Source organism: Ailuropoda melanoleuca, chromosome 9 (genome assembly GCF_002007445.2).
Source record: "Ailuropoda melanoleuca isolate Jingjing chromosome 9, ASM200744v2, whole genome shotgun sequence".
Classification (NCBI taxonomy): domain Eukaryota; kingdom Metazoa; phylum Chordata; class Mammalia; order Carnivora; family Ursidae; genus Ailuropoda; species Ailuropoda melanoleuca.
The window spans coordinates 5,186,316-5,196,285 of NC_048226.1; the positions used below are offsets into that span (position 1 = coordinate 5,186,316).

The 9,970-nt window shown below is 47.4% G+C and overlaps 1 protein-coding gene across 6 annotated transcripts in view; it reads left to right on the plus strand.

Moving 5' to 3' along the window:
- BLM (BLM RecQ like helicase) overlaps positions 1–8,684 on the plus strand; it is an 85,614-nt gene extending 76,930 nt beyond the window's left edge. For 4 of the 6 annotated variants that reach the window (XM_034667853.1, XM_011225692.3, XM_034667855.1 and 1 more), the window contains 3 exons: positions 2,958–3,080; positions 5,164–5,362; positions 8,348–8,684. In XM_034667853.1, coding sequence (XP_034523744.1) covers positions 2,958–3,080; positions 5,164–5,362; positions 8,348–8,525 — 500 coding nt within the window. In that variant the 3' untranslated portion in view covers positions 8,526–8,684. The other 2 variants (XR_004627671.1, XM_034667854.1) reach the window with 2 other exon arrangements.
- Positions 8,685–9,970: the final 1,286 nt, after the last annotated feature.

Sequence of the window (9,970 nt, forward strand, 5' to 3'; positions counted from 1 at the left end):
AGACGTAGTGAAGAGAAGGGCCATATGCACCCCAATGTTCATAGCAGCATTGTCCACAATAGCTAAATCGTGGAAGGAACCGAGATGCCCTTCAACAGATGACTGGATTAAGAAGTTGTGGTCCATATATACAATGGAATATTACTCAGCTATCAGAAAGAACGAGTTCTCAACATTTGCTGCAACATGGACGGCACTGGAGGAGATAATGCTAAGTGAAATAAGTCAAGCAGAGAAAGACAATTATCATATGATTTCTCTCATCTATGGAACATAAGAACTAGGAAGATCGGTAGGGGAAGAAAGGGATAAAGAAAGGGGGGGTCATCAGAAGGGGGAATAAAGCATGAGAGACTATGGACTATGAGAAACAAACTGAGGGCTTCAGAGGGGAGGGGGGTGGGGGAATGGGATAAACTGGTGATGGGTAGTAAGGAGGGCACGTATTGCATGGTGCACTGGGTGTTATACACAACTAATGAATCATCGAACTTTACATCAGAAACCAGGGATGTACTGTATGGTGACTAACATAATATAATAAAAAAACATTAAAAAATAATAATAATAATAAGATATATACAGTACTGTGTTATTCGGACTCACAGTATAATTTTAATTTTATACTCCTCCCTCTAATGCTGGATGTTAGGATGTGGGTAATTGTAATCTCTAATACCAGCTGTCATTCACTGATTTTGTCTTTATTATCTGCCTGCTTTATGATGTTTGGCTATGTTAAGTACAAATGTCTTTGCAACGAGGAGCTACTTTCCTTATGAAAAGACGTTATGCTTCTTGCTTCTTTGAACCCAAATCTAGCACACTGCTTATCTTGAGTTAAAAAATACGTGCTGACCTGAGCTATTTCCATAGCTTCTGAGAGCTCAACCCAGAATCCTAACAGGAAACGCCTGGAAAATAAAATAAGTCCCTCACATAGTTGACTGATTAGTGTGCACATTACCTTCTGCATGCATTCTTCATAAAATCTCGTGATCCACACCTCGTCTCTGTTCCACTTCCATTCCTCCCACCTTAGGTCATCACAGCGTCTCATCAGCTCTGGGATGCTGTCTATTTTCAGACACTGCTATTTTGTGGACTATTAAAGAAAAAATGTGCTGATTAAACAGTGACACAGTGCTTTTATGGAGAGAATTGTTTCTGACTTATTTAAATACAGATTTTTGTATATAACTCTGTGCATATGTGAAAATTGCATAAAATCAAAGCAAGTTGATTTGGGTACTTATAGAAATTCATTGGGAGCCATTTTTGGACTTGGCTGTCTGTGTCTTTCCCTCATGTCGTTGAAAATGTTAGTGACACAGCCTTTTTAGTGCAGTCCACTCTTTTCCCTGGCATTGTAATCAAACCCACGTCAGCCGTTCTGATTTGATGGTGGTGTTTCCCTGATGATGCCAGAAAGCAGGAGGCCACACATCTCTCGGGGACACAGATGTAATGCTGCCCCGTCGGCTGCAGGCGTCCTTTTCGGGTCCCATTGGTTGTGGCTCACAAGAAGTTTCGGAACTGCAGCCTCTTCCTCAAAGGCAGGTGTCTGCTTTATTCGTGCCAGATCTATTCCCCATGACCCTGCGCTTTTCTGCATCACGGTCACTGTCCAGCACTCTGACAGTCTCATCTTCTGACGAACATTTCGTGTGGCAGTTAAACTCCCACCAGCATGGCCGTTACACTGCCGACGTGCCTGCAGCATGGACGGCCGCGACTAGGGCTCACACACACAAGTGGCGGTGGCCGTTTGGCCAGCAGCACCTGTCAGGCGCATCTTGACCTCAGGAATGGCACAGTGTGAAAAAGTGTGTTTCTTAGAATCAATGAAATACAGCGTTTTGTTCCTAGGTGATTAGTGAGTTCCTTGCCTGGTCTCTAACTCCAGATATGAACAGGAGACACATTTTAATCTTCCACAAAGTCCGCTAAAACTCCAGCAGCTTTCTCAAAGAGAGAGAGATTTCTGCTTGCGTGTCCAACTTCATCTTCCATTAACCCCCCATAAACCTGCCGGTCTGTCCCACAGGTCTGTTCCTTTTCCTCTAAACATAGAAATGATGTGAATATCCCAGATTTGAGATCTGCCCTTTCTTTGCTCAAATAGTAGGAATTATCACTTCCTCACTCCCCGGAGCCACAGCATCAAAAATCCTCCAGACCCAGCCTCTGAAATGTATCTGGATCTCTCTGTTCCATCCAAGTCCACTGCCACGTTGTAGTTCATGGCATCCTTGCCTGCTCCCGCAGGGGTTCCCACCAGGCTCCCAGTTTCCTCTCTCCCTGACAGTTCATTTTCCAGGCGGCAGCTAGAGCGATCTTTCCAATGACTAGCTTGTCTGGCTATAAGACTGATGGGCCGTCTGTATGCAGAGGACTCTTAATGGCCCACTTGTTCAAGTCCCAATACTTGTCGCACCCCACATGCGGAGAGACTGGAGGAAGCACGGGTCTGGGTCGGGGGCGGAGTAAGAATTCAGTTATGGCCTATGGAAAGGGTAGCCATGTCTGGAGTGCCGGGGAGCAGTCGGAGCTGGAAATACAAATGCGGGCGTTCTCTGAAAACAGGGAGCATCAGTGTGGCAGCTAGACCAGTCTTTCTTGTGAGAACAGTAGGCTAGAGAAAAGTCTAGTTAAACTCTGGGACAAGTTGCACAGGTACCCACCTCCAGTCCCCCCCACCCCCCACGCCCTTCGCTGTCCGCCCCTCTCTGCGCTGACTTACGCGCCTCTGCTGCTGGAATTGCCGGATGGGCTCCTCAGGGCCTGTCGGCCGCCTCTGCTGGCACTAACTGTCTTTCAGAAAATTGGCCCGGGTGCCTGGTGCCCTGCAGTCAGCTGGCACCTCACAGGCATGGTCTGAATGAGTGAATGAGCATGAATTCAGTGGGTTTTCTATGGGTGGTAATTTAAATTCCTAATTTTATGCCCCTGCACAGAATCTTTATCTTCTGATCCTGAGGTTTTGCTTCAAATTGATGGTGTTACTGAAGACAAACTGGAAAAATACGGTGCAGAAGTGATTCCAATATTACAGAAATACTCCGAGTGGACATTGCCAGGTTCGGTATACAGCTAACTCTGTTTTCTAAAAGCCCGTTTTAATGTTGAGCAATGCATCTCACTGGATTAGAATTTTGTGGTTTCTGGGTTGTGTTAATGCTTCCTCCACCTTGTCACACTGACATTCAAGTGCAGAGCAGCCCCAGTGCTGTGCCAGGCACCTCTTAGAGGACACTGGTGCTTAGCCACCCCCCCCCCCCGGGGAATGCCAGTTACTGGACCTGCTAGTAGGACCCAGAGAAGGACCTTTGGGGCCAGGAGTTATAGTTCTGTTAAGGCAAGTGCCCAAGGAATCCCATCTAGACTCTGGTATCCTTGGCAGACTACAAATAACCTCTGTGTGCTTGGTCTCCTTATCTGTGGGAGGAACGTGTTATCTGACAAGCATGTCTAAAGATAAAATTTAACAGTGGAGTTTAAATGTTTTGGGAAAATGAATGTGCAATTGGAATGCTAGATAATCATCGTTATCAGAAAGAATCTGCCCAAGGGAGCACGTTAGCAGACAGACCCAAGGGTTACAGTGGACCCATCATATAGCCCCTCCTTGTGAACCTCATCACTGAGCTATAGTCAGCAGTAACTTCGAGAAGAGTGAGACAGAGAAAGATCTTGTTGGAGATGCGAGGTCCCCTGCCCTCCTCCCGCATATTGCCATGCGGTAAGATGCAGCAGACAAGCCAAGTTCAATGTGTCTCCTGTTTCTGTAACAAAGGGCAGGGGTGTCTTTCCAAGGCCAATGGGAAAGGTAAGCAGGATGAGGAATGAGTGAGCATTTCTTTCAAGTTCTGCCCCTCCTTCTCCGTTTTTTACCCATTAACAAAATGCTGAAAAGTGAAGTTTTTATAAATTCCTCTGTGTGGTAATTATTCCATTAAGATCCTCGCTTTGAATATTGGTAGGAACTTCACATTTGTTTAGTGCAGTAACTTGTTTGGAAGAGGGTTCTTACCCACATAAGACAGGCTGCTCTGTGGAAACTGCACACAGTTTGGTGACGATCGCTCCCATTTACTGAGGGACAGTCGCCGTGCCAAGAGCTTTGCCTGTTTTGTATCATTCAGTCCTCACAACACCCCATTTCACAGCCTTTTTATTTCCAAGTCCCACAGCTAGGATGACGGGATGACAGCTTTGCCTGAGCTGCACGGCCTCCCCATGTGAACCAGTGTGGGACAGATAAGGAGTCCCATGGATTAGGACCCTTCCTGCCAGGCAGTAGGGGAGCCCGAGGGGGAGCCAACCAGCCCGGAAATGCCTTCCTTCGGAGAATGGAGCTGGGATCCCTATTACCCATAGGGAGGTTTCATGCTTTTCAGGTGCCTTAGGATGCCAGTGCTTACGAAAATTACCACCTTCTTTGCAAACTAGTGCTTTCATACCGACCCATTTCCTGCATATACAGTATGTTAATGTTCACAACCATAACGTGAGGAAGTGTTTTTTGTTTTTGAAGAGTGTAATAGGGTCTAGGGTTTTCTGGCACGCATTTACTACGTAACCATTGCTCAGAGATGAGGTGCAGAGCATAGTTTGTTATGTTTCTCTTATATTGGGGTTTTTTTTCAGCATGTGTTAAATGGTAAATATAGCACTTTATGCTTTTCAAAGAGCTTAGCAGCGTTAACTGCCCAAACAATAACAGGGACGCAGGCCATGCGCAACAGAGTATGAGCTAAACCTGATGTCTCTAGTTAAGTTAAAGAGTTTCACAAATTTCTGGGGCGCCCAGCTGGCTCAGGTGGTGGAACACGTGACTCTTGGTCTCAGGATTGTGAGTTCAAGCCCCGCGTTGGGCATAGAGCTTTAAAAAAAAAGAGAGAGCAAGAGTATCACAGGTTTCTTTAATAAAGTCTGATCTCCCTTACTTTAAAAGTAAATTTCCATTGAGGACTTTGGGGCTCTGATGTAAAGAAATATTCTGTTCTTATGGAATTGTTGAACCCGTGTGGCAGGAGGCCCCCGGGAAAGCAGCTAGGTGTCAGCCCAACTGCACGGCTGGTGGTGTTCCTCCACATGGACGCTTCCAGCGCCTGGGCCGGCACAGCATCAGGGACAAACATCCACACTGTCCATTTGTAGCTGCCGACGGTTCCCCGCGGAGAAGCCCGGGCAGCAGCAGAGCCACCAGAAGCGCCCCCGAGGAGTTCGATGAGGAAACACCCGTAGCTTCTCACTACTTTGCAAATAAAACCAAAAACGAAAGAAAGAGGAAAAGGATGTCAGCCTCCCAAAGGCCTAAGAGGAGGAGAACCAGCTTTGGAGGCTCCAAGACAAAAGGGTAGGTCCCGCCCCACGGGCTGCGGGGCAGTGGGTGCATGGGGAGGAGAGTACAGCAGCGCAACGGCCTGGCCCGCTTTGAAGCGTTTATTAATATAGGCCATTGTTAAATGTTGCCTCTCTAGTTGATGGAGTTATGATTAAGACTGAATCCAAAACAGAAACATTTGTTTCAGATTTTTAAAATCTCTACTTCTAAGTTGATTATCAGTCAAGTTTTCTACTTTGCCAACATGTCTCCGGTTTTGACATTACCTTTGAAAAAAAAATTTTTTTTCTTTTCTCGAGGGACTTTTCCACATAAAATGTTATAAATCCTATACTAGCTGTGAGTAAACACGGGGTTTTGTTTCCCCATTGCTCTCGAGTCCATCAGTACCTGCTTTCGTTACTGCGGTGTCTGCGGGCCTCCACACCCAGGGCCTGTCCCTGCCCCAACTCCCTGCCCCTCGTTAAGACCTGGGAGAACCGACCTCCCACCCTGTGCAGGGTAGCAGAGAAGAGGAACCCAAAAGGTCAGTTAAGCCAGGCCTCTAGGGGCTGTGCAAATGGCTCCCACCTCTCCTCTCCCACATTTGCCTGGCCCCGGGGCTGGGATGCTCAGCTTTGAGGCACTCCCTGCACGCCTTTGGGGAGAACGAGGCCCTGTCAGGTCCTGGCTGATGATCTGTGTGGTGTCCTTATGTCTTCATAATTGCACTGCCCTTGCCTGGGAGGCGAGCAAGGTCTGGCAGGGTCAGAACCATCCCGTCAAGCTGGAGAGTGTGGCCCCCCAGTAACCGCATCATCTAACGGAGATGCTTACAGGAAAAAGGAAGCAAGTCCTCAGTAAACTTTTGCAAGCTGTTGTGTTTTTCTTTTGCAGTTTTTCTACCTCTTTTCCTTCTGGGTAATAAAAAAACAAAAATTGAGTGGGGGAAGAGAAAGGAAGGCAAATGTTACCAAATTGTCATTTTCTTGTTAACTCCATAAACAAACATCTTGTATGTGCTAATCCTTCTGCCAGGGTACAGAAATTAAAGGCATTAGTAAATGTTAGTTTAATTTTGTGGTTTTTAGTGCACAAGTGACCAGCAGATGTTCTTCATTGGGGACAATTTCTTATTTTCCTCATTTATTCCTCTGTTTTGCGAAATACTCATTTCCTCAGGAGCTCACGAAGTAAAAGGAGAATTTAAAAGGCATCTGGTCCAGCCCCCTGGGGTTTGTGATGAGGAAGCTGAGCCCTGGCCTGGGGAAGGCTTGTGCGAGGCTTCTCCCAGCCGGGTCTCAATTTCCCAGGTAGGACTGGCCTCTGGCTCACCCACACCTGCCCAGGGGCTCTCATTTCTGCACGTTGCCCATGGAGATCCCTTACACATGATGACAATCTCCCCATTCTTACATGTTCTAACAAAGCACACCATATTTCAGTGTTCATTGCCCTTGGCGCCCTTTGCAGTTTTTCCAACTTCTGTTTGTAAGAGTGAAGCACTTCGCGCTGTGGTTAGAACCGCATCTGGGAAGAAGTAGTAAGCTCACGCTTCTCCAAAAGCCAGTGCCAGTTTGAATGCTGGTGTTAATGAGCCTGCGTGTTTATGGTGGGATTCTTTTCTAATCTCTTCTGGCCAAAACCAGGGAGTTTTGTAACTTTTTTTTTTTTGATCCTTGTAGCAGCCTCTTTGTACCCGGGCTTCATTCTCCTTCCTGCTGAACCTCTGTGACAGGTCCCCACAGCTTCCAGGCTGCTCACCTGGCTGAGAGTCTGCGCAGCCACAGAATACCAGTGGCTCTGTGCCAGAGACCTTAACTGCCCGCCCCACCCTCCGAGCTTCACATCTTCCCAATAACACAATGAACCAGTTGTGCACTGGGCTCTGGGAGTGGGCGTGAAATGGATGGCTCTGGTGAGGCAGAGACCGTGGTTGGCAGATTCATTCTGTAAATCAACATAAACAGCAGGTTTTCACTCAGGGCTTAATTTCTCAGCAGGAAATCAGCGTAGGGAAATTTAAGGCTGCTTCTCTGCCGGGTGTAGCAGATCTTTGCCAGTTCTGCAGTAAAACTGCCCTCGAGCAAGAGTTTTAAAATGTTGGAAAAGCACTCTTCCCCCGGCCCAGCAAAATACCTTTAGCACAGATGGGTGGCCCTGAGACCCTGGCTTCTACATTCAGAGACAGGAGGCCACTTGCAGGCCCTGACGTTACAGAATTAACTCTGGGCATGAACTCAGCTGGGTTACAAACCACGGGGAATAACCCGCACCGTTTAGAAAGTCTTCTCCTGTTATCCTGGTAAAATGCTGGCCCTGTGGCTCTTCTTTCGTTTCATTTGCGGGGAGGAGAAAGCTGGTATCTTCAGGTCAGTAAGGGAAGTGAGGTGCTGGCAGGACTTTGTAAGAGGCTGTGGGAGGCCTTCTTGCCTGGTTTCAAAGGCAGCGAGTAGGAGAGAAGAGTGTGCAAGAGAGCGAGCTGCTGGTGCCATGGCCCTGACAACACTCGCCAGACCCAAGCGCCTCCCCCGGGGAGCCACATCTGCCTCCTTCCCCAGCCGGGCAAGTTCCTTAACTCCACAGTGTCTGTTATCCAGGCACCTGGGCCCTTAAATCAAGGTATTGTCCCTTCCTTTATTTGGTCAGAATAGATTGAAGACTGTGGATCTGGGCTCTGTTGTCCCGAGGGAAGGGTTTGATTATCAGCCGTGAACGGCGTGGCTGGGGAGCAAGCACAGGGGGTCTGTCTCAAGTCCCAAAATTAAGAAACAGCCCTTGCCATTTTAAGAAGGCAAATTGAGGACAAAATTGTGCAAAGGGCATCAGTCCTTTATTCCTTAAATTGTGAAGGAAACTTACTTACAGGGGCTTTATAGGCAGGAAATGCACAGAGATGCAGGAGAGCAAGGAAAATCGCAGACTAATCATAGAGCCCTGCGCAGGTTGAGAGCAAGAACACTGTTCACTTCTGATTTTATTTAACATTTTAACTTTCTTTTCTTTGTCACCATTTAGGGGGTCCACCACGTGCAGAAGGACATCTTCTAAAAGTAAAGCCTCCAACATATTCGGACCCCATTCATCTGTGCTTGGTTCTCAAGCAGCATCAGGAGCCACTAGGAAACTGGGCATTATGGCTCCGCCAAAGCCTATAAATAGACCGTTTCTTAAGCCTTCATATGCATTTTCATAACAACCAAATCTCAATGTACATAGATCTCGTTTCTTGTTTGTCAGCATCTCGCCATCTGTGAATATAAAGCTGTTAGTTTTGTTATACCATTTATAATTTTTACCCGTTAACTATTAATATTTAAATAAATGCTTGGGGTGACAGTTCTTATTTTTAAAATAAACGTTTTCTTTTGAATAAGCATGATTTGCTGCCACTGCAAGCCTTGTGGCCGTCGTTTCTCAGAACGTCTGAAGCAGCAGCTGAATCATCTCAGCGAGAGAAATTCTAAGCACGACATGAAACACAGAAGCCGCAGGAAGAGACATGCATGGGACACTGTGAAGCTGTAAAACTCTGCAGAAGCTGACATAAACAAAATTAAAAGACAAATGACAGAGAAAACAGAGAAAAATATCTGATGAAGAATTAACATCCATAATACAGAGTACCCAGACCAATCATTTAAAAAGAAAGAAAGAAAACCAGCTCGGTAGAAAAATGAACAGAGGCTGTGACAGGCTCTTCCCAGAAGAAGTACAAATGGCCCACAAATATGTGAAAAACGCCCAAACTCCCCAGTTACAAATATAAATTAGAACAGTGAGATGCCATTTTTCTGCCTCTTAAGTTGTCAACACTGGATAATATCCCAAAATCTGGGGCCAACAAAAGGATGGTCAGACATTCTACTGGTGGGAATATAGGAGCTGTTTATGTTTAAAATTAGGGAGGCCTCACTTTTCAAGACCTTCCGCAAATAGGCTGATGGGCCAGAAAGTCTTAACGTGGGATTTTAGCACCACTTTTTGGAGCTTTCCTACCTCATTTTTGGAGACGTCTTGTTTCTTAGCTGTCAGCAACCTTGGTGACCTGTTTAGCGTCCCACTTCTCTTCTGGACCTCATTCAGGAGCATGGAGCACAGGAGGCCCGGCCGTGGCCAAAGGTCCTGAGGTGGGATTTGGCTGGAAGCCTTGTGGCCCTGCCTGGAGGCCCAGTACCGACATGGAGCCTGCACCCACCCTGAGGGGCAGCCCTCCGCTGCACATTGACGTCCTGCTTCCCTGACTGCCACCTGGGGCTTGCGGCTCCGCACTGAACCAAGGAGACTGGCCAGACAGCAGTCTGTTGAGCCCTGTGCCCTGCTCTCTCAAGATGTCTTCCAGAGCTGACATTTTCAAAGAAACCATCTTTCCAGCAAGCGCTGACTGGAGTAGCCAGAAGAACCTTCTCTGGGGGAGGAAAGGACACAGGACAAAGTAGCCTGTAGCTGAGGCCGCTGGGACGGTGTCCCCGGCACAGGGTCACCTGGGAGTGTTGGCGCCGCACGAGGGTGTCTGGCAGGAGGTCACATCCTTCCACCTGTGAAAGCTTCGGCTTCGGGGGATGGGGGTGCGGCCTCTGCACAGAGACATTGGTTCGCTTCCTGGCTCCAACCTCACTTGTTCCTTTTCTGAGGCCTCTT